We start from the raw sequence: 24119 nt of genomic DNA, 5'->3' as shown, positions 1-24119 counted from the left end.
TTAGGAGACTGGAGCTCCATTTGGCTTTTAAAGACATTTAAAAAAATCTCTATATTGTTCAGTAAGGCCGTATTTATACAGCCCAGAGGTAGAGAATTGAATATCAGTGGGATCTCATTTCGTTATTGGAGGCCAACACTGAAGAATTTGGGGATCATGGGTGCCAAGTTCTGGTCATCCCATATTATAAGACCTGCCCCCAGAATGTAAATTGTTGTCTGATAAAGCTTGGGAACTTGGGATCCAATATTGTCATCCGTTTACATTTTAAAAGCCTCTAAATCTGCCTAACTGCTTTCCTCATTTCCTCCTGAAATCACTTTGGGCCTTCCTTCCTTTGGGACTTTGCCTCGGCTGTGTATTCCTCTTGATAGGCTGGTGCTCTCCAGCCACATCCTACTCATCGTTTTACAGACCAGAACAAATCCTATGTATTCTGAGACCACCTCAGTTCCAAGGACAGTAGTTCTCAAACTCTAGTAGGTGCTGTAATTATGTACAGAGATTAGAAATACTCAGATTCCCCTGCTTTAAAACTAGAGATTCTGATTCAACAAGTCTGGGGTGGAGACTAGAATAAATCTCCTTCAGAAGTTCCCCAAGTGATGCTGATCTGTATAACTTGAGTGACCCTTACTTTGAGAAAGTCAGGACATGTTGCCTGGGCACTCACTGAATGGCCAGACTCTATTGCTAGGATAAAGAATCATTCCTACTTGTGCATAGGTCTCAAGTCTGTGGACACAGCTCAAGGGCGAGGCACATCTTCCCTTCTATGGGTCTTTCATGAAGTCTGACCTTGCACATAGTAGGCCCTTATCAGAGCCCACGATCTAGGACCACAAGTCAATCCTCTCTCCTAACATGCTCTTTCTAAGGGCATCCTTTCCTTAATGGGTAGCTGTATTTTAGGGATACCGGAGTTCTGGCTTTTGAAGGTGCTTTGTAAATGGACAAGTGTTAAACACACACAAGGGATTATTTTTTTTTTTTTAAAAGACAGTTACTGCTAGAGTCATGCAACCTATGTAATATAGTGGTTAATATATAAATAACAGATTTATTTAGTATAAAACTATCTTTATACATGTAATAGGTCATTTTTCTTTGCACACAAATATCAGGTTTATTTCCTTGATATCAGCATCAAGTGTTGGCCAAATACTGATATGCAATTAAGTTGCTGTTTGAGCTAACTTATCTATAGAGATATTTGGACCCAGGAAAATTCTAGATTTTAAGGAAAATTTAATGGAAACAGTTACTGAGAATTTCAGGAAGGCATTTGGTAGAGGGAGCGTTAAGTTTTAACGGTCTATGATTAGATAAACTAGATGATTTATTTTATAGTCTGTAAAGGACTTGGGAGTGAGGGGCCCTGGGCACTAGTCTTAGTTGTACTGCTGACTTTCTCCATCTGTTCTGTAGGTGTTTGGGCAGGTAATCTTAAGTCCCTTGATAGCTGGAGCTATCTGATCCTTTATATGAAGATACATCACTCGAGCAACCATGTCAACGTGAGAAAGAACAAAAAAGAAAGAAAAGGGACAGGGTGTTTTAAAGTTAGGGGGAGAAATACTCAGAAGCAATCATAGCGTCTACAATGTCTAGAATATTCTCTCACAGGAAGCGGGCAAATGTATAAATTCGGCTGTGACCAGATTTTCAGATGATCTTCTAGGCACAAAACCAACAAAATACGCAGCAGGGCAATTGCAAGACACAATTTGACCTGACAGGATGGCCACAGCAGGGAACTGGGCTGCTGACAGGCAGAGCTGAAGAGCCCTCTGGGCAATGGTATGCAGAAAATTAATATGTTCTCTCAGCCTCACCCCAGCGCCCCAAACGCCAAGGCTGTGTTCACAGCCATTCGGAGCAGGCTATCAGGAAAATCTCATCTGCAGGAATGCGCAGGCCGCGTGAGTGGCAGGGAAGATTGGAAGCATACTTGGGGTATTTGTTCTTGGATCTCGCCTATCATCTGCAGCTCCCACAGCCCTTCACACATCTTAATTAAACTGTTGACGGAGGATTAAGTGACTCTGGGTTAAGGATGCCAAGAAGCCCTGGGCTGCCGTGGGGACTAGGTGCCAGATTTCTCAGACACCGCAGTAGAATTCTTGTCTTACTGTTCTCTCCTTCTGCCCTTATTGGGTGGTAAGTGATCTTATCTCCCCACCCACCGAAGCCCTGAATTTCTCAGGGATCTGTAGAAAGCTGAGAAATACTGTTTCCCTGATTTCACTCAGTTCAGCAGTTGCCCTGGCTGCCTATAATCTCTTGCTGTGTAATGAAAAGGATATTATAATGACAGTAGTGGTTCCCTTTTGTGAACGTGCCTTGGGACAAGGGATGTCCCTACCCTGAAGAACTCCTTCGTGGATCCTGCTTCCAGCGTCCCGTACGCGATTTCTGTCTGCTTTGCTAGGTCCTCGGCACTCTCAATGGGTGACACCATCCTCTCCACGGTCAAGAAGGCAGCCAGGTTGGCTGTGTATGAGGAGATGATGATCAAAGTGAAGAACCACCAGACGCCACCAACGATGCGGCCAGACAGGGACCTGAAGGCCAATGGGAAGAGGTGTCAGAAGCACAGACATCAATTACAGAAGGCTTTAGGGAGGGGCTGAGAGCCAGCCTGAGCCCTGTCAGCAGGGCTGTCAAGCCCTGTTGCACCCTTCTCCTCTGTCAGCAAGATGTGAGAACTCACACGTCAGAGAGATTCTCCTTTGTATTTTGTTCCTTATCATGGATAAGAACCTGTAGGGTTGCTGTCCTTCACGGGCGATAAAATCCTACAGGCATATATTCACACTCACTCTCACACAGACATATACATAAAGACATATGCCAGCAAAGACACAGGTATGTCAGCACTTGCCCCCCCAAATCACAAACACATATAAACATTCTGTTAAATGCAGTTGGGTATACACTAAATGTTTATGCGTACATGTATGAATACAAATGCATTTACACACGCGATGCATATGTTTAATCACGCCCAGCAATGTTTTCAGACTGCGTTTTCATTTTGGCCAAGGCTGCCAAAATGATGGACTAGAAGGGAAGGGAGAATGTACTGGAAATAAATGAGAACAACAGTGCTCCAGCCACTTCGTAGAATGTCACCATTGAGTGAAGAGAAAGAGATTTAGCTGAAATAATAAAAGACAAAAGATATTTTGTCGTGGATCAAACAGCAAATATGACAATCCTACATAAGGTGAGAAACTCATCCTTAATCTTCTTAGAGTCCTATTCTCTATGCCCAAAACAATGAAGAGAAACACGACCAGTCAAGAGTTCCACTGTGATCTTGTGGATTTGGCTAAGGGATTTTCAAGTCAGTGGCTTCTGAAAGATATTACACATGATTTAGATGTTACATGGAGTGATTTTATGTGGTGGACAGATATGGCATCAAATTATATTGAATCATATAATGATAAAGTTATTTGCCTTCCATTTCTCTTTCCATTCTGCTCCATTTATTAAAGAAGTGCCATCTTGGAGCTACTGTACTTTTAAGCCCCTTCTAACAGCTTCATGAGGCTCAGAGCTTTCAATAGGTGACAGTCCTTAACTAGAACCTATACTTAACAACCAGAGAAATCACCAGTAACAGTCCATGAGTTTTATAGATAAAGAAACTCAAGAGCCCCAGAGTACAGTGGCCCAGGAGCAATACCCGGGCCTGCGGATTTGCTTGCTTGTTCCACACTGTTTTCAAAAATGCTGTTTGACCTTCTCCGTATTATTCTCACGTTCCTGTGTGCTGAACTTTGTTTCAGTTTCTTGGAGACTTCCTTTTCCCAGATAGTGCTCACTCCAAGACGTCTAACGGATACTCGTTATAATAGCTCGCTGTATGGAAAGTAACTGTTCCTAGAGGGAAATGAGAGGAGATTTGTTCAAAGGAAAGAGACCAGGAGAGTTGGAGCAATGCTATTTCATATGAAGAATTGCTCAGGAAGAGGGGGCATTTTACCGGAAGAAAACACTCAAAGAGATATGTTTTCACTAGTGCGAGGCTTGTACCCTGTGACCCGATTTAGGAACATTCGTCAGCAGTTCCAGGAAACAAACATTAACTAAATATGAGGAAGATATTTTTGATGGGCAGGGTAATGCAACAGTGGCTGTCCTGGGGGTAGGAACGAATTCCCCCATTTCTGAAGATGTTCAAGCCGAAGACCATGTACAGAGACGTTGTACTCAGTGCCTACTCTTGGTCCAAGGCACAAGTGCTGAAAACACAAATCTAAGCAAGACAGAGGAGGAGTCAGGTAGTACCTGGGGCCAGAGACATCTGCTTCCTCTCACTCTTGCCCGCTCTGAGACTCTATAATTTGAAAACATAGGTAGAAGAGAATGCATGGCTCCCACTGGGTAGTCAAGCACAATGAGATATATAGAGCAAAATTATCGCTCTGACACCCCAAGACCAGTACATAGTTGGACAAAAAAATCACATCAGTGTTTGACTCTCCATTCCAATGCTCTTTTCACCTTAAGATGTGGCAAATACAAGTGTCCAGGCCTGTGTGAAACTGCTGCTGTTTTCCCAATTCTGGATGACCATAATGATGTCTAAATTAAACTTCCTGCTTCCGTTCGGCCTCCTCTGCCCCCACCCCTCTGCCTAGTCGGTCCTCCACAAGGCTGCCCGAGTGATTCTTTAAAAAAACATTAATTGTATCACATGGCTCCTCTGCTTAAAACCCATCAAAGCCCTCTTCTGACACATGGAATAAAATTCAAAGTCTTTGGTGACTCGTAAGGCCCTGTGTGGTCTGGCCCTGGCTTGCTCTGCAATGTCACCCATAATAAGCTTTTTGTACTCTGGTTACGTAGGGCTTGGTTTGGTCCTTCTTATTCAGACGGCTCTCACTCCTACCACATGCTGCTCTTTCCCCTGATCAACGCATCAGCCCTATTCATCTGTCCTGCCTCATCCTAGCCATCAGTTTTTCAACATTCAAATGTTAAGACTCTCAGAGCCCCACGAAGCTCACATTGCAGTTGAAATCCGACAGCTGTTTGTGTGCTTGTTTGACCGTCTGTTGTTCCCGTAGACCATATGCTCCATGATAGTAAAGGAACATTTACAGTTCTTTTGTGCAGTGTTGTATATCCAGCATGGAGCACACAGTAGGCCTCAATAATGAGTGAATGCATGAATGCTGTCACTCTCATAAGCTGATGGCTCTGTGCACACTGAATTCTAGAGACCAGGCATAGTTTTCTATCCAGCAGCATCCAAACCTGCTTACAACCCAGGGTGTGTGGAGTCATGGCCTCAGACCAAGTGTTCAGGATGGCTACTTCCTCTTCCAACATTACCCAGCTGAGGTCTCCCAAGTTGGAGATCATCTAGTGAAGGTTAAAGGCCTCCCAGGAAAGTTCTAGGCCTACGGCTCCTTCTTCCCTGTTCTCCTCTAACTAATATGCATCTGACAACACTTCCCCTGTATGTTATTCCCCACATCCCTACCTACTTAATGAAGAGACCAAAGACAGAGTCTGTTGCTTAACAGCCAGCAAATGTCATCGTGGAGTAACTGGAGGGTTGGACGAAGAGGCTTTTCAGAATGCGACATGATTCCGACGCTTCATTTGCATCTGATCCATAAGATGGGAACTTGAGTGTGAGGCTACCCCCTTCCTTTAGTTTACACCTGGTACAGGCAAAGCTGGGCCTCTATCCAAGAACTCTGCATTTTCCCAGCCCCACACCAGTGGCAGGAAGCTGGAATATTAGAGGCCAAGGCTGGAGATGAGAGCCTTAGCTTTTTCATTACCCATCCCCATAACCTTGGCAAGTCGCCTGCTCAGCTGGGCTTAGTCTTCTGTGTAATGGGTGAGACTAACCTTACTTCCTGGTGAGAAATCAGAACTTTCAGAACTAGAAAGACTCTTAGTCCATTCTTTTCCTTTAACAGATACAAGCTATTGGAATTTAAATGGTAGAGGGGAAAGCACTTTGAAAAGTGCTGTTGAAATACAAGGCATTATTTTTATGATGACGATTATTCTCCCAGGGAGCCACAGAGTGAAGCGGCACTTTTCTTAGTGGGGAAAGGACAGTTGTCACCTGAATGCCTTGGAGATCTGCCTAGCTGCCTAGAATTTTATTAGTCTCGTAACTTTGCACAGCTATTCCTAAAGCTCCCTAGGTAATTGAGGAATCCTTTGTTTTCCTCTAGAATTGGCCAGAACTTAGATGGCTCATTGGACCCATTCTTGAACTTCATGTATAGCCCTGTGGACAGGAAAGAGATGACTATCTGTAGTTGGAAAAACTACAGTTAAGGGATGTGAAGTGACTTCCTCAGGGTCACACACTGAGGCAGTGGCAGAGCTGGGACTAGAAACCAGGACTTCGCAGTTCTGTCCAGCACTCTATCCACTACAGAACATTCCCTCCCTCACCAAATTCTCATTCATTTGTAGATGGGCATGAACTTCCTCAACCTGTGATACCTCTGTGATGTCAGGTCACAGCCAACACTCACTCCTTGTAAAGCTCAGTGGAGCCTTTGGGATCCGTAGAAAGCAGTCTCACTACCAGTCTCCACAGAATTGGAAAACTATCGTTGTATTTGTTTTCTACCAACTGCATAACAAATCACCACAAACTTGGTGGCTTCTAACAATATTCATTTATGATCTCACAGTTCTGTAGGTCAAGAGTCTGGGTTAGGGTGTCTAGATTCTCTACTCAGGGTCTCCCAGGCTGAAATCAAGGTGTTGGCTGGTGCTATTCTCTGGAGCTTGGCGTCCTCTCTCAAGCTCATTGGTTGTTTGCAGAATTCATCTCCTGTGGTTGTGGGACTGAGGTCATCATTTCCTTGCTGGCTGTCAGCCAGGGCTGCTCTCAGCTCCTAGGGGCTGCCTGCATTCCCTTCCATCTTCAAACCAGCAATAGTCTGGCAAATCCCTCTTGTTCTCTGAACCTCTCTGACTTCCAGTAGCTGCAAAAAACACTCTGCTTTTAAAGGGCTCATCTCCTTGAGTCAGGTCCACCTCTGTTAGTCTTAACCTCTGTCAATCTTAAAGTCAACTGACTCGAGACCTGAATTACATCTGTAAAATCTCTTCACAGCAGTACCTAGGTTAGCATTTGAATAACCAAGAGACAGAATTGTTAGAATCCTGTGTACCATACTATTTATTCACTCATTTTACAAGCATTTCTTATATGGCAGGCACTGCTGGGCATTTGGGAGATAAAAGTGAACACACCCCAGTCTTCCATGGAGAAGATGGGAAGTACAGCCTAGTGACCAAAACGTGGGCTTTGGGGTCAGATGTACTGATTTGTTGTAAAGTGCTTAACGTAGTGTTTGGCACATAGTTAGCACTCAGTAAAGCCATCATCACCATCTTATATAAATAGCCTTAGTGGTAATTATAGTACTATCTCAATTATGTGACAAGAAAGCAGCACTAAGGGAAAACAGAGGTCAGGGAAAGTTACCAGAGGAGGAGAAGCTTGTGCTAGGTTTTGAAACGTGAGTAAGAGATTGCCGAGCAGAATAAGTGCAGGGTTGTGAGAAGGCACCGTAGAGAGAGGTAAAGGAGGAGGTGGAAGGGCTGTCGTCTTCTCTCTGCACTTCCCAGCATCTGCCAACAGAGCCCTGAGCAAGACCCTTCTGTTTTCTCATCACACCCCAACCATTCTATTGCACTTGCAGCCGTGCCGCTGTAATAATTTGTTCGAGATGTTCCTATGATGATTACTTATGGTACTTATTAACAAGGATGATGATGGGATGAACTAAAGCAGAGCCCACAGAAATTGGAGGGGAAGGCCAAATGAAGAGATGACAAGATCAAAATGATAGGATTTGGTGATTCACAGGAGCAGGGGCTGTGGGAGAGGAAAATGCTCCAAGGACAGTTCATGCCTACTGGAGACGTAGATTCTGATGTGGTCTTGGAGTGAGGTGCTGGCCGCAAGCTGTCTCTTCTTGCAAATGATATTTTTTCCTTTCATTAACAAGACCTTAAATGTATCATTAGAAGCATACTGGATACTAACGAAAGATAGTAAGGATCTGATGGGATCGTTCTCTGGGTTCTGACGATTAGGCATTTCCTGTTCTAGTTATTGATTAGGATTCACTCTAGGCCTTTAAATGTGTATGTCTAATCTTGTAGGTTGGATTCGTCACTCCAGGCCAGTGGTTGCAAACTTTTTCTGCAAAAAGCCAGGTAATAAATATATCAGGCTTTGCAGGCCTTACAGTCTCTGTTGTACTGCTCATCTCTGCTGTTGTAGTGTGAAACCAGCCATAGACAATATGCAAACATATGCACATGGCTATGTCCCAATAAAACTTTAATTACAAAAACAGCAGGCTAGATTTGGCCTATGGGCCATAGTTTCCTGACTACTGCCTCAATCTTATTGTGAATCGTAGAGACCTTTGTTTTAAGTTAACACTTAACAGTAGTCAAGAAAAATTTTTAATCACCTATCTAGTTATTAGTAGCTCTACACAAACACCAGGATAAAATAATGTAATGATTGATTTGACAATTACTTTTGTACTATCCTTAAGTAGAGAGTAGAAGACACCGGTGAAGAGAATGGGCTTATGGATCAGACAAACCAGATAGGCAAGTCAGCAAATCTCTTTGTGCTTGTTTCTTTACAAAATGAAGCGCTAGTACTCATTTTAAAGGTATTCTTAAAAATTAAAAAGAAAATCCAAATAAAGCAGGTAGCACAGTGCCTGGTACGGAGTGAGCATTTCAGGAGGGAGGTATGCCGACAGTGTGAGGATCTAGGATCTGGATGGAGGTGGGAGGGCAGAGACTATTGCCAGGGGCCTTCAGGAAAGCAGATACTTAGAGCTTGTGTAGGGAGCTCATAAAGAATTTATTTTTAAAAGTTATTAAACAGCAATCAACTTTCGATCCCATTGACCTCTTCTCCAGGACATCCCTGACAAAGAAGTGGATGTGGACATTCTTCTTGATTTCAAAAGCATGTCCTGTCATCCCCAAGAGGAAGGGGAAAGAAGGGTGCCTCCTGTGTGCTTCCATTCAGCTGTGCTCAAGAGGTCACTGAGCTCGTTATTCCCTTTGTCATCCGCTTCAAATGGTTATTTCTAAAAAGTAATGGAAACGGGCATGAGGGCAGAAGCGCAGATGGCCCGCTTCTAAATTACTGGGAGAAAAAAAGTCCATCTTGGCTAATTACTGAGCTGAGCTCTGTTCAGAGAGAGGCTCACTTGGTATCAGGCATCGAGGTTCCTAGATGAGGGTAAATAGCTCTGGCCAAATACAACAATTCCACTGATGAAGCCACTTCATCCAAGACACTGTGTCTGGGTGGCAAATCATCTCATTTGTCACCAGCTGCAAATCACTCAGCACTTCCCTGGCAGAGCTGGAGTGATTCATTTTAATTGCCCCAGCTGCTGGTCACTGCGTTCCAGCACTGCAGCAGGGGGAGGGCCCCGGAGTCTTGTGGCAAGTCCCCAGGGTGGGGAACTGGGGGCTGGACAACAGCCTCTAAGAAAAGCCCAGCACTTTGTAAGCTAGCATACTCCTTTAGCATTTGCAGAGCTATGTTTCAAAGAGGCACGGTCTTCCATTCCTATTTGTTTTTCCCATTTAGGTAGGATGTGAGAGTGTAGTGTGGGCATAGTTTGCAAAAGAATGGATGTAGATCAATTCATTCATATTTTAAAATTAGTACTTCTTTGTTTCACTCTCTAAACCTTGGTTTCCCCTCCTGAAAATGGAGATAATGAATTCCGGCTCCTGAATTGTGGGAATTCAATGAGTAAGTCATGTCTTGCACTTAGCACAGAAACAGGAGGCCTCAAGATGTCACCTGTGATGATGATGATGACGATGACGACGACAATGATGATAATGATGATGATGATTTATTTTGGAAACGTTCCTCTTACCTTCTAGGTCCCCACACTCTCCTTGGTCTCTTCCTGCCTCTCTGATTGGTCCTTCTTAGTCTCCTTTGCTCATTCTTCCTTTCTGCTTGATCTCAAGCTCTTCTGCCCAGAGCTCAGGCCTCAGCTCTTTTCCATCCCCGTCTAAGGCCCTAGATGATCTCCAGTCCTACGACCTTTATATGGAGTTGTTGATAACTCCAAAATGTAAACCTCCAGTCCTTCTCCTGAACTATAAACATGTATATTTGCCTACTTGACACCTCAAACATGAAATATCCAAAAGAAAATTCTTCATGAGCTCCCACCAAAAAGCCTCAAATAAATACAACTTAATTTACTTATTCTCCTCTATCGTCCTCTTATCAGAAAATAGCACCACTGTTCACCTTGCTGTTCAAACCAAACTCCAGGGAGATGTTTGTCTCTTTCCCCCACCCTCACATCCAGTTCATCAAATCCAGTCATTCCCATAGTCCTGAATAACATTCATGATACTAAATATTAGTATTACATTTCCTCGATTCTTCCGCTGTCCTCATATAACCAATGTCTGCACAAGAGCCAGATGGCTCTATTAAAACTATAAATAAAATCATGTCATTCCCCACACCACTTAAAATCTGTCACAATTAGCTAATAAATCCAAATGCCCTATCAAGGTCACCCTGATCTGACCTACCTCTGATCTCATCTGGTACTGCCTTACCTGCTCATGGGTGTTCTCTCATGTACCACTCTAAGTATTGTCTCTGCCACTTATATCTCTCTCATCTTACCTTGTTTCCTTTTCTTTGTAGCACTTATCGAAGTCTAAAGTGACCTTTATACAATAATATATTAATTGATCAATTGGTTCATTCATTTATTATTCATCTCCCGCCACTAAAATGTAAGTTCAGTGAGGGCAGGTGTTTTATCTGTGTCATTCACTACTATAATATCCCTGGTACCTAGCATAGTGCCTGGCACACAGTAGGTGCTCAATGAACATATACTGAATAAATGAATGATTACACAGTGTTATTGAGGACTGACTCTCTCTCTCTCCATATGTATATGTATACACACACATACACACACACACACACATATATATACACATATATATATATACCCAAGCCTGATAGGAAATACCTAAGAGGTTTCCTCCTCAAGAAAATCAATTGAATAGAATCAATGCGACCTACACAGAAGCGACTCTGATATTTGCACTGGGGTGAACAGCATGGGAAGTGCTAAAGAAGTACAGAGGTGGGAAAAGCCACTCCAACGGGGAGAAATCTGAAAAGGCAGTATGGGAGAGGGGCCATTTAACTAGAATATGCAGGGCAGGCAGGCTTTGAGCATTCTGAAATAGAAAGAAAGAAAGGCATTTCCTGGAGCGGGAACGGTCTGTGCAATGGTGTGGAGGTGGGACAAGAGTGTGAACCAGCAAGCATTTCACTTTGCCTAAAATGTATTAACCACCTAGCAGCCACTGTCTCCGAGTACCACCTCTGAGCTGGATACCGCGGAAGATATTTGACATCTATTTTTCTAATCACCGTCACTCTCTTCAGGCCAAGTAGGCATATCCTCTTTTGATAAGGGAGGAAATCGAGGTTCAGAAAGGTGAAAAAATTAAGGTCACGAACGAAGTGACTGATCTCGAATGTGGAACCGGATCCCTCGAATTTCAGTGGTGCGATTTCACTGTGCTGAAAGTGGGTCTGGTTCAGACCAGGGCCGCCGCCCTCGTCTCTCGAGCTTTACCTTCTCAGGTCCCAAGCACCACTCACCCACAGCTTCTAGACACAAAGAAATACTTGGCACCATATTGGTGTTAAAAACGGGACTTCCTCCACATATATTTTTGGGTTTAAGTTCTTAGAAGAAGCCACTCTCTTTTTAGAGCTAGCTGCCTACTGGCCAGCCCATAATACCGAAACATATGGTTTCTCTGTATTCAGAGCCCTCCCCAGAGCTCCTTTGATTTGCTGTTTCGCCAGCTGGTTTCAGAAGGGAGATGGGCTCCAAGGGCCTGAGCCCCTGCCTCTGTAGGCCAGGTGAGACCTTGGGTTGTCATCTGTGATCCAGCATACCTGGCATTTGAAGTTCTTAGAGTTGGCAGCATATTTAAATGTGGGATGTTGTGAGCTTTTACAAAAGAGACCCTGACCCATCAGCAAATGGGAGATAAAATAACCATGTGTGCTATAATGAATGTTTGGTCACTCCAGCACAAAAAATATATTAAAAGAAGCTTTTTTACTTAAAATAACCAATTGAAGATCCTCCACTTGCCAGGTAGTTTTTCTCTCTACCTAGTTCCCTGCATGCTCAGCTCACCCTCTCACATATGCCCAACCAAGCTAGCAGGGCAGCCCCAGAGGCAGAGAACAGTCTGTCTTCTCACCCGACACCTCCCCCACCCTCACAGTCATTCTATTAAAGGGACGCTCAGCTCTTTCAGAGACAGTGAAGAGAATTATTAAGTAGGAATTCAGAAGCTGTATAGACCTAATCCTGCTCCTGCCATTTATTAACTTTGTGACTTAGGGCAAGTTATTTCACATCTCTGAGCCTCAGTTTCATCTATGAAATGGAGATAATAAAGGAAAAATCTAAAATTAAAGTGAGGATGAGCTGTGCTGTGCTTAGCAGAGTACCTAGACTAGAGGAAATACCTGGTAGAAGCAGGTACTACTATTCGGAATTGAAAGATGACATGGAGAGAAATTTTCATCATGCTATGTGAAAAAAGCAGGTTATAAAACAGACTATACTATGTGACTCCATTTGAAAACTTAAGTTTGGAGTATGTAAGTCTGGAAGTATATAAACTAAGGTATTATAGAAGTCATCTAGGTGGCTAGACTGTGGGCTTTCTTTTGCATTTTCTTCCTCCTCCTCCTCCTCCTCCTCCTCCTCTTCCTCTTCCTCCTTCTCCTCCTCCTCCTCCTCCTCCTCCTTTTGATTTTCTAAGTGAATACTTGTAATATTTATAATACATTGCAAACCAAGAAGATAGTGGTTAAAATCGTGGACTGTGAGATCACCTAACCTGGGTTCAAATCCTAGTTTCTTCTCTTACTGGCTGTGTGACCTTGGGAAAGTGGCTTAGTCTTCCTGAGTTTGAGCTCACTCATCTGCAGAATGGAGATAATAGCAATACCTCCTCATGTCAGCTGGTTAGTATTGTTGTTGCTCTTTCATCACTGACTTAGTGGGTGGCAAAGAGTCAGGAAGAAGCAAGGAAAGGCCTGATGGGGAAATGAGGGAAAGTCTCTGTGAGGGGGATGGTAATTAAGCTTCAAGCTGAAGGCTGAGAATGATCTAGATGTATAAGAATCTGGAGGAACAATATTCCTGACAGAGGAAAGAGGGAAAACAAAGGTTCTGAACCCTCCAAACATTTTGCTAAGTGAAAGAAGCCAAGCACAAAAGGTCACATATTGTATGATTCTATTTGTATGAAAAATCCAGAAACAGAATGTAAATTGGTAGGTGCCATGGGCTTGGGGGAGAAAGAATGAGAGAGAAAATTATGTTTTGCTTTGAAGTAACAAATGTTTCAGAACTAAACAGAGGTGGTGATTGTACAACACTGTGAATGTACTAAATGCCACTGAATTGTTCACTTTAAAATTATTAATTTTATGTTATATGAATTTCACCTCAATAAATTATTATTTTTTAAAGACTAAAAGAAAAAAACCCAAGGGTTCTGAGGTAGGAAGAGGCTTTATGTGTTCAAAGTCATTGGCAGCATAGGATGAGTCTGGAAAGTGAGGGCAGGGACTAGATCAAGCAGAGTGTCTGAACTAGAGTATGGACTTTAATGATAAAAGTCCAGCTCCAAATGCCACCTCCTCTGAGAAGCCTGCCTGGCTGCTGCTTCCTACTTCACTTCTCATTTCTCTGACTCTTCTACTTTTCCCATAAGCCCTACTCTGTATTCTCCTCTTTTTTACTGTTACCACTACAATAAGTTATGATATTATGGAATTCTAGATTTCTTTATAATTCTCTAGAACCTAATGCAGTCTCAATAGTTGTGAATAAATATGAAACTCCATAAGCAGGCAATTTGTAATTTTTTTCTGAGGTATCTATAGAGGAAAATAGTTCTTAAGCTAATTAATAGCAAAAACATAATTGCATGAGGAATCGTTTATTCTATGAATTAATAAAGTGTTTTCAAAAACTTGTACAAGCGCCATTTTAAAAAAACGGGTATCTCAGATATATCTAGCTCTTAAACAGTCATAAAATCATGTTCCCTCAGAATCTTTGCTCTGCAAAGTGGTTGTCATAGAGCAAATTATTACATAAAGTTAAAATAATAAGACTGATTTAAAAATATTATAGAAGATTGATGTTCTCACAAATTTAGGCAGAACTGTGTGGTAACATATGTGTGCTGCTTTAAACTAGCAAGTATGTGGCAACTTATTAACACAAAAACAGAAAACTGAAGTATGGCTGGAAATCACTACATAACGTCCTTTAAACCAACTCTCGTGTCTGCTATTTGAGGATGTCTGCAATAAATCCCTAACCCCTTGTTCTGTCCTAGCCTGATCCTCCACTTCTCCTTTATGTTCTCTGGATTAAGTCAGTGTTTATGAGTAAAGGCACTGGTGTCAGGCTGCTTAGGATCAAAAGCCATTCTGCTGAAGACTAGGGGACACGTTGTCTAACCACACTAAGCCTCAGTTCCCTCACCTACAAATGGGGATGTGGTAGGCAGAAAATTGCCCCCCTCCCAAATACATCCATGTCTTAATCCCTAGCATTCACAAATACATCGCATTACATGACAAAAGAGAATTTTCAGATAGAAATAATATTAGGGACCTTGAAACAGAGTGATTATCCAGGTGCACTCACAATAATCGCATTGGCCCTTACAAATGGAAGGGAGATGGTCAAAGAGATGAGGCAGAAAAAGAGCCAGGAGAGATTCAGAGTGTGAGAGGGACTTGGTCCTTCACTTCTGGCTTTGAAGGTAGAGAAAGAAGACCATGAGCCAAGAAATGAGGAAGCTGGGAAGCACCCTTAGCTGAAAGCCAGCAAGGAAACAAGGACCTAAGGGCTATAAACACAGGAATTTAAACTTCTCAATAACTTGAATGAGCAAGAAAATGGATTCTGCCCTAGAGACCCAAGAGGGGAAGAGAGACCAGTGAGACTCGTACTAAACTTTTGACCTACAAGACTATGAGATAATAAATTTGTGTTGCTTTAAACTGCTAAGTTTTGTCATGGCAGCAACAGAAAACTAATACAGAGAACTTTGTGAAGCATAAATACATGAAAATCATACAGGACAGAGACTGGCATAGAGTAAGTGCCTAATCCACTGTAATTTTCCTCCCTTCTCTCTCTTAGTCTCATGGGATACCTGTTTTTAGAGGTGCCCGTCTCCACCCTGCACAACTAGATCACAAACAACTGGAGAGCAGGGATAGGATCTTCAACTTGGATTCCTTCATAACTCCAAAGAATGTGTTAGGCACTCATCAGATGTTCCTCAGATTGACACAAAATTGAAAATGAAATTCACTTTAGATGCCAAACATTTGTTCTCTGCTTATACCTCCCTGTGTGTTTCCTAAACAAATGTATTAATCAGGATGTGCATGTGATTTACTAGCTTATTTTAGAGGACATTAGCTATTAGCATATATCTGAAAAAGAGATTAATAAGATCATCAACCATATACCTCAGAAATCCCTGAAAATTGCCAATGTAATTTCTTAGTCTCTCTTTTTTTTTCTTCCCAGAGATTAGACTTCTTCCAGCGATTTATACTAAATTGACAGTTCTAATTAGCAGTCATGAAAACTCAAGTTTTTAAAGCTACGCGGATTAGAATATAATTTTCCAGAGATGTGATGAAACTTCCTTCCATAGGAATGTCATGTACCTCAATGGTTTGGTTTAGGTCAGAAAGGGAAGCCTATGGGAGGAAGGATGGAGTTACGAGAAGGTTAAGAAAGGAGGACAGGTGTCTTAGGCACCTGTCTGGCCTTCAGGGGCTGAGCAGACCACCTGTCATTTACTGCATGTGTGCTCTCGACCCAGTGGGCATGTCAAGGAAGGGCCTGCGTTATTGTACATCTCACAGCTCTGGGCCCTGACACGATGTGAAGCTGAAACTTGGCTCAGACTGGGAGCCCAGTTTGTCCAAACACTGGGGAGATTTAAGGAGTCAACGCTGAGTTGGCTTCGATGCTGTCACTCATTGCTGTTTATTCCACAGATATTTATCAGGTACCTTCTGTGTGCCACGCCTGTGTTGATGATGCTTCCTAGGCTTACCAGAGGAAGGGCCTTCTAAGCTGAGGCCTGAGCAATGAGTTCACCAGGGAAAGGAGCTTTGCAGAGAATGTTGTTATGAGCAGAAAAAATAACAAGAATCAAAGATGTAGGAGTGAAAGAGATGAGTGGTTTCCCCAGTGGAGGAATGGCAGAGGGACAGAGTAGGCGCCTTGTAGGATTGCAGACTGGTGAGAAATGAGGTTTTGAGGAGGAGGGTTCTGGGGTCCTGGAAGGAGTCTGGGGCAGAAAGGCAATGAGGAATGGAAAGCAGAGCTGACCTGAGCCAAAACACATATTTTGTGAAATCAGTACTTTGTAGAAAGGAGGATGGATTGGGTGATGCGACAAGAGACGAAAAAGCAGTATTGCAGGGGCCCAGGTCAGAGGTGGTGGGCACCTGGACCACATGACAGCAGCAAGGGTGGACAAAAATCAAACAGATGTAAGACGATTTAGGAGCCAGAATCTCTATTTGAAGATTGATTGTGTCTATAGGGTGAAGGAGAGGGTTCACTGATTTTATGAAGGCTCCATTTTTTGAGTGACTATTTTGTGCCAGACATTCTAAGATGTTTATATTTAATCCTCACCACATGTTTTATAAGGGAAGTAATTTAGCTTCACTTTATGTGTGGGGAAACTGAAGCTTGGCAAGCTTAAGTGTCTTTCTATTAACACAAAGCTTGTCTGAGTCCAGAGTTTACCTTTAAGCCCTAGGTTATCCTATCTCCCTAACCTTATCTCCCAGGTTTCTGGTTGGGGCATCTCGGAAGAGAATGGTGACATTTTCCTGAGATGGGGAGGACTAGGAAAAGCAAATGTTCTAGTAGGATCTTTCCCACAATTGCTGATACAGAACCAGACACCACATGACCCTCGACGATGACCTCTGTAACCTTGCAGAAACATCCTCTGTTTCCTCCTTCTGCATCCTGTCTGGCGGGGCACTCAGCCTGGGTCCTTGTTCCTCAGGCTCTGTTCCTGGGGAGCTGGGTCTACCCTATTCTTGTCTCTCAGCCTGTTTAGTATCCAAGTAAAGATGGGGGCCCCTGTGTACACCCTTCCTTTAGCTCCTTAGAAGTTAACATTTAAATTAGAAATGGAAATTTTCTTACAAATGAGAAATGGGGTAGGCCCCAGAAGGGAGAAAAATGCCTGAGATAAAGGAGGAGGAAAGATACCTGGGATATTAGAGCAGTCGACTGGGGAGCAGCTGTGTTAACCATGGACAAGGTACCTACTTCATTTCAAGTCTGTTTCCCATCTGCATGTAAAACACAAGAGAGAGAATAATGCTTGCCTGCCTCATGGTCATTGCAAAGATCAAATGCAATAATAGATGACTGTACTTTGAAAATCAAAACACTCCTTGCAAATGAGAGGATTTAAAATTCTGATATAACAGGGTAGAATAAGAGACACATGTGCTAGAAGGTACCTCAGGGATCATCAAGGTCGTCCTGATTATTTTACAGGTGAAGAAAACCAGGCTGAAACTCAGAGAGATTAAAAGACTTTTCCCATAGTCGCCCTCAAAATTAATGGTGGAGCTAGGTTTAGGAGGCAAATCCCTCACCTCAAGTTGAGAACTTTTTCTACTGTATTGCTTTGGAAGGATAACATACTACTTGACTCCAATGGGCTTTGGAGTCAGATCAACAGAGTTTTGAACTCCAGCTTTGCCACTTGTTAATGGCATGGTCTTGGGCAACTTATGTAATCTTTTTTTTTAACGTCATTTTTAACTATAAAAATGGAATAGTTGTTATTGTTTGTTAGGAAGATTACATGTGATAATGCTTGCTGATACTGGATAAACAGCAGTAGTGATTATTGTTATAAAGATTATGTGTTGCATATTTGCCATATGTCACCACCCCTATCCTCCCAATTGAAGACTGACCTACCTAAACTTCAGAGGTTTCTAATTCATATATTCCTGACCTTAATTTGGGCCCCTATCTACGTTACTGATAGAATCAGAGGTAAGGCCAAAGAGAAGACCATTCCTTATTGATCACTAATACTTTGCTCAAGCCTAACCCTTCCTAGGATTATTTATTTTAGTTTAAAACTTAGTCAAGAGGCTGTGTGTTCTAGCCTAGTTGAATATTCTACACAGATAACTCAGGAAGGTTGGAGAGGAAGAGGGAGTTTGATTAATGTAGGATCAGAGAGTCCATTCTGTTTTTTCAGGAAAAACTTATTCAGAGATATGAAGAGACTGGATCATTAAGAGAAGTCAAAGATGTAATCAGATCTTACTCTGGGAAACTGTACTTTATACCATTAAAAATAATATTTAGGATGAGACTCTCTCTCAAAGTTAAAGCACCAGAGAAGAATGAAGCTTCTTTGAATCCAAGGAGATGTCATTAAAATGAATTCTGGGTTCAGCCACCCCTAATCCCACAGAGATCATACAAGGCTAGAAGCTGAGCATTTCTCCTTGATAAACATGAATATGAACTAGGAATCACTATCACTATGGGTTTAATTACCTCTTTACTATATGCAAAAGGTTCTCTTTGTCCAAGTTCTCTATCCGACTATAATCTGCGAATTTTAATTAAAGGTTTCAGTTTGCTTACTGCTTCCTCTCTTCTCTCATGGAAATGATTGCAGAGGGGCATAACATACCAGCCTATACATATGCATTTCTGATAAGAAAACATGGAAATTCAAGGTCAGACTTTTTATAGAAAGAATTGTAGAAATAACCCTTCGTATTGTAAGACTGTTCCAGTTTACTAAACACAGTGACTTCCATTGGCTCATAATTCTTGCTATAGCCCAATATCCAATTTCTTATTCTCTCCTTACTTGATCTTGTGGCAACCTTTGACATAGGTGTTTATGCCATCCTCTTTGATATACTCCCTTCACTTGGACACTAGACTCTCCAGGTTTTTCTCCACTCTCACTGGCTGCTCCTTTTCAATCCCTTCTGATGGCTCTTCATGACCTCTCAATGCTCAGGGGTCTAAGGCTTGGAGTTCTCCACTTCACTATCTAGACTCACCCCTAACATAACCTCATCCAGTCTCATGGCTTTAAAGACTGTATGTTCATGATTCCTAAAATGTTGATGTTCAGTCTGAGCCCTCTCCCTCACCTCCACACTCATGAGTCTGTCCCATATTTCCTCTTGGATAGCAAACAGACATCTCACACCTAACAAGTTTCAAACCGAACCCTTGTGTTCCTCACCTCAGGAAATGGCATCACCATTCTTTTAGTTACCAAGACCTGAAACATTAACTCCTCTCTACCCCTCACATCCCATTTCTAATCCATCAGAAATCCCGTTTGTTCTACCTTCAAGATATATTCTGGGTCAGGCCACTTCTTACCAAATCCCATGGCCATCACCTACTCCAAGCCCATCATTTCTTGCCCAGACTAATGCAGCATCCCCCTAACTGGTCTCCTTTCTTGAAGTACAACAGCCTATTTTCCACACCACAGCTTGCAGGGTTTCTTAGCCTCAAAACAATTGCTGTTTTGGGTTGGATAGGTCTTTGTGGAGAGAGGATGTTCTGTTCATTGTGGGGTGTTGAGCAGCATTGGCCTGTACCCATTAGACCCCAGTGGTCTCCCTCCCCCAGTTTTGCCAATCAAAAATGTCTCCAGACTTTGTTAGACGTCTCCTGGAGAGCAGAAATTATCCCTGATTGAGAACCACTGAGTTAGAGATCCTTTAAAAATGTAAATCAGATCAAACAACTCCCCTGCTCTAAACATCTCAATGGTGGTTGCCAGGGACTCTGGGGAGGGAAAAATGGAAAATTACTAATCAATTGGCATAAAGTTTCAGTTAAATAAGATGAATAAGCTCTAGAGATTTACTATACAATACTGTACCTATAGTCAACAATAATGTATTATACACTGAAAAATTCAAGAGGGTAGATCTCATGTTAAAAGTTCTTATCACAATCAAATAAAAGAAAATCCAAGTTTCTGACAACGTCTGACAAAGGCGTTTACTGTTCCTCCTGCCTGAAACACTCTTACCCTGCCTTCCAGTCTTAGCTTAAATGCAACTTCCTCTGGGAAGCCTTCCCTGGCTTATCCCCCAGTCTGGGTTAACGTCCCTGCTCTGTGCTCCCATAACATCCTGTTCTTTCTCTGACACAGTGCATATCACACTGCATTGTAATTGTCTGGGTATTGGACTGTGAACTTCTTGAGGGCAGGAACTGTGCTTTACCTATCACTGTATCTTTCTGTTATGCATAGCGTAGGACCTGGAATGGAGTATTTAAGTACCAGGCTCAGTATGGTGAACTGAGCCTGGCCTGCACTATAGTTAGACATATGATACCCAACCTAGTTGAAACCCTGAAAACAGATATAACCATGAAACCAGATACTACCATGTCTTAGCAATTTTCCTTTTTCATTTAGTAGTTCCACAGTTGCTCTGGCGAAATGTCAAGGACAATCTCTGCTCTTAGTTAGAGAAATCCTTGGTAAGAGAAACTCCTCATTCAACATACTAGTGAGCATGTACTACCAGCCGGACCCTGGGCTGGATGCCCAAACATCTGCTGTGGTTAGGAAGTTCCATGCACAAGAACTTTTGTGGAGCTTACCTTTCAGCATGGGTTATGGTCATTCAGTTTATAATAACATAATATGTTACTTAATTGTTATTGTGAACATCAGGGAGCAGAGGAGGGAAAGATGCAGGTGGAGAGAACCACAAAGCAAACATCCTGAGTTAAAAAGGCAATGCACAGTGTATATCAGGAGCTAAGAGAAGCTAGCGTGGCTGCAGCACAGAGCGGGAGGGAGAAATAAGTGCTCTGAATTGAGGTTGGCGAGACAGGCAGAGGTCAGAACACATTAGGCTTTTTACCTCCCCCCCCACCCCACAATCCCAGAAATTGTTTCCAGTGCCTTCACTTTTAGGCCACATGCTCCATCTTTAACCCTTCTTTAGAATTGTGAGCTTGCCATTCTCATTTGAACCAACTTTTCCTTCCCCCATCACTGAAGTCCTATTCATTCTTTAATGCCAACCTCAGGCCCTTCCTCCACCATGAAGAACAAGAACTCAAAGAGCCACAACTAATAAGGAGTGAAGAAAGGCACAAATGTGACTGGGGAATAATGAACAGTTCCATTTAAATAGGACAAAAGATGCTTTTCTAGGGAGTTCACATCAGAATATGGCAGATCTTGGCATTTGTAAGTGATTTATAATTGAGAGAATATAGCGAACAGTTAAGGACACACACTTTAGAGCTAGTCGAATCTGATTTAAATCTAAGCTGCCTACTTTATTAGCTGTGTGAATGAGAGAAAACTCTTTGAATCTCTATTTTTTTGTTTCTAAAGTAGGGATAATTATACCTACCTGGTAGATACAGGGTTGTTATAGTTTAACATTGGGTTGTTAAGGATTTAAGTAGATAATGCATGCAAAATGTTTATAACAGCATCATGCGGAGGGTGAGTGTTAAACAAATGTTATCATTATCATTATCCTTCCTTATTCTTCCTTAACTAAATTGTAAGTGCATTAATGAGATAACATGTAAATCCAAGCATAATGTACATCTCATGATGTTATCAATAAATGCAAGTTTCCCTCTTTCCCAGTCTCTTTAACAAACAAGGATAGTGACTTTAACTTCCTCTGGAGGCATTTAGTGAGCCCCCAATAAATGTTTACTGAGAGCTGAATAAATGTTGCTCTCTCTACTAATCTCTAGTACCGTATTTTGTACACTAATTCATCACTGGAGAATCATTGCATATATATTTTTCAAAATTTGGATGGGACTAGGAAGAAAATCTGGGGCCAAAGTTATATAAAATCTTCTAAGATAAGCAGGATCTCAATGGTTGGAAAAATAATTGGCATGGCAACTGTTATCCTTCTCTCATTCAAGAGTTAAGAAAATACCAATGGGATTATGGGAAAATGGATCTAATTTAACGACAATTGTGTCCAATGGAGAGGCTGACCCCCAAAAACTCAGTGATCAGAAACTGCGGTAATGAGAGGGGTATGGAGGTGGTCAAGGGACCACCAGGTCTTTGTTTAGTGCCCCATTTGCTAAGGAAGAATAACTCTTCTTGAGTCTTTCAAAGTAACTCACATCTGCTCCATTCACTTGCTTTCCCCTGAGAGAGCTAATCTGGCGAAGGGAAATGCTGTGAAACATCTGCCTTTTCAGATTCTTATGGATCCCTTAGTACAGGCTTCCTCAGGGTTGAGACACTGAAATCCACGAAAATCAGGATTGGTACTACAGACACGTAGGAGGCCTTATCAAAGAGCAGATTGATTTAAACACCACACCCTCACGATGCACGTAAATCGGAATTTAATTAGCCCAAACTTGATCGTTCATATAGCTTTCCAGGGATGGTTCTGTCACAAAGTACATTTCTATAACCATTTTATTTTAATTGCCATTTACAGAAAATAAATAATTTAGTGTCATATGAATAAACTCTCTGTTGTCTGCTCCTTATCAGGTAATGAAGTAGCAGTAGCCAAACTAGTTAACACAATACAATATATAGTTTCGACAGTGATTCTCATGGTTTATGTCAGTGGCTCAAAACCATGTTCCACTAAGTTTTATTGGTTTGACAAGTGAAATAAACCGTCATAGCGAATTCAGATTACAGGGCCCAGAGTCAGGCCGAATCACTGGGAGCTCTCCATGGTCCTGGTGTCTGCACCGGAATCCACTTCGTCTTTTGATCTGAGTCCCGTGGTATGGATTCCCTTGGCTTCTGCTTTAGATTATCCACCCTCTGAATAGCATGCCACAGTCAAAGCATCCTTGCAAATATTTTTGTTTTCTAATAGGGGGCCTTAGTGACATTCTTGAACTTCCATGAGTGCCATATACAGACATGGACTTTTACAGACTGACTGCTATGCACCAGTGGAAACTGGGATATAGAGATAAATAAAAATTGAGTTCTGCTTTTTAGGGAGCTCACATTCTAGTTGAGAAAAAGAAAGAAATTATAGAATCACAGACAGTGTCCTAAGAATTAATAGAAGCACATGAAAAATACATGGGAGTTCTGAGGCAAGAGCTGTCCTAGCAGGTGGAGCGGAGGAGATCAGGGAAGACTCCCCTCAGAGAGTGATATTTGAGCTGGGTTTGGAGAATGAGTCCACTAAACTGAAAAGGAGTGGGATAGACTCTCCAGGCAAAGAGACAGGGAGGTGAAAATTCAAAGAGGGTCCAGGAGTTTGGGATACAACATAAGAAACATAAGAAAGCCCAGAATATAGGAGAGGTAAAGGTAGATAGAGAGAGACAGAGATAGAGAGATACAGACAAGGAGAGGAAAGTAGAAGCCAGACTTTAAAGAACTTTGAAGGCCCCGTTCAGAGGCTTAGGCTTTATCCTGCAGTGTTGTAGAAGAATGAATAGAGTCTGATCAAGGTGATTAGAGGGCTAGATTTGAAGTGTGCAGTGTGGCTTTAGGGAGAGAGCCTGGAAGAAGGAAGCGTTTCTCACTTGAACCTCATCCCTAGGCACATCTGACCTCATGACTGACAAAGCCCTATGTTCTAGTAACCTTGGAGTCTGAGATCTAAAATCTCAAATGGCTAAAGCTAGTTTATAGTGCTATGATGACTTGGCTGAGTCAGAGCAGTTGAAGTGTGATACAAAGGAAGAGAAAGGATCATCCCATTGAAATATAGGTGCAATTCATCGGTTCCTCCTTTCTCCCTCCTAACTGCCTAGAAGCTACTCTGGGATCTTATGATCTCCTTTTTAGATTAATGCAACAATATGCTGCCTATGGCTCTTCTTCTCAGGCTGCCCAATGCCACCAGACTAAGCATCTCAAAAGAAAACTGTCAGCCCATCATTTTTCTATTTATGAAC

At 42.2% G+C, this 24119-nt stretch overlaps 1 protein-coding gene across 5 annotated transcripts in view; it reads right to left on the bottom strand.

Annotated features, from left to right (window-relative positions):
* Nucleotides 1-24119, bottom strand: part of GRIA1 (glutamate ionotropic receptor AMPA type subunit 1) — a 284539-nt gene that overhangs the window by 44662 nt on the left and 215758 nt on the right. For all 5 annotated transcript variants that reach the window (XM_006906438.1, XM_006906437.1, XM_006906439.1 and 2 more), the window contains one exon: nucleotides 2366-2564. In XM_006906438.1, the coding sequence (XP_006906500.1) occupies nucleotides 2366-2564 (199 nt within the window). The remainder of the gene's footprint in view (nucleotides 1-2365; nucleotides 2565-24119) is intronic.

This window comes from Pteropus alecto, unplaced genomic scaffold (assembly GCF_000325575.1).
Source record: "Pteropus alecto unplaced genomic scaffold, ASM32557v1 scaffold40, whole genome shotgun sequence".
NCBI classification, from domain to species: domain Eukaryota; kingdom Metazoa; phylum Chordata; class Mammalia; order Chiroptera; family Pteropodidae; genus Pteropus; species Pteropus alecto.
This window is presented reverse-complemented; position numbering and strand designations above follow the sequence as displayed.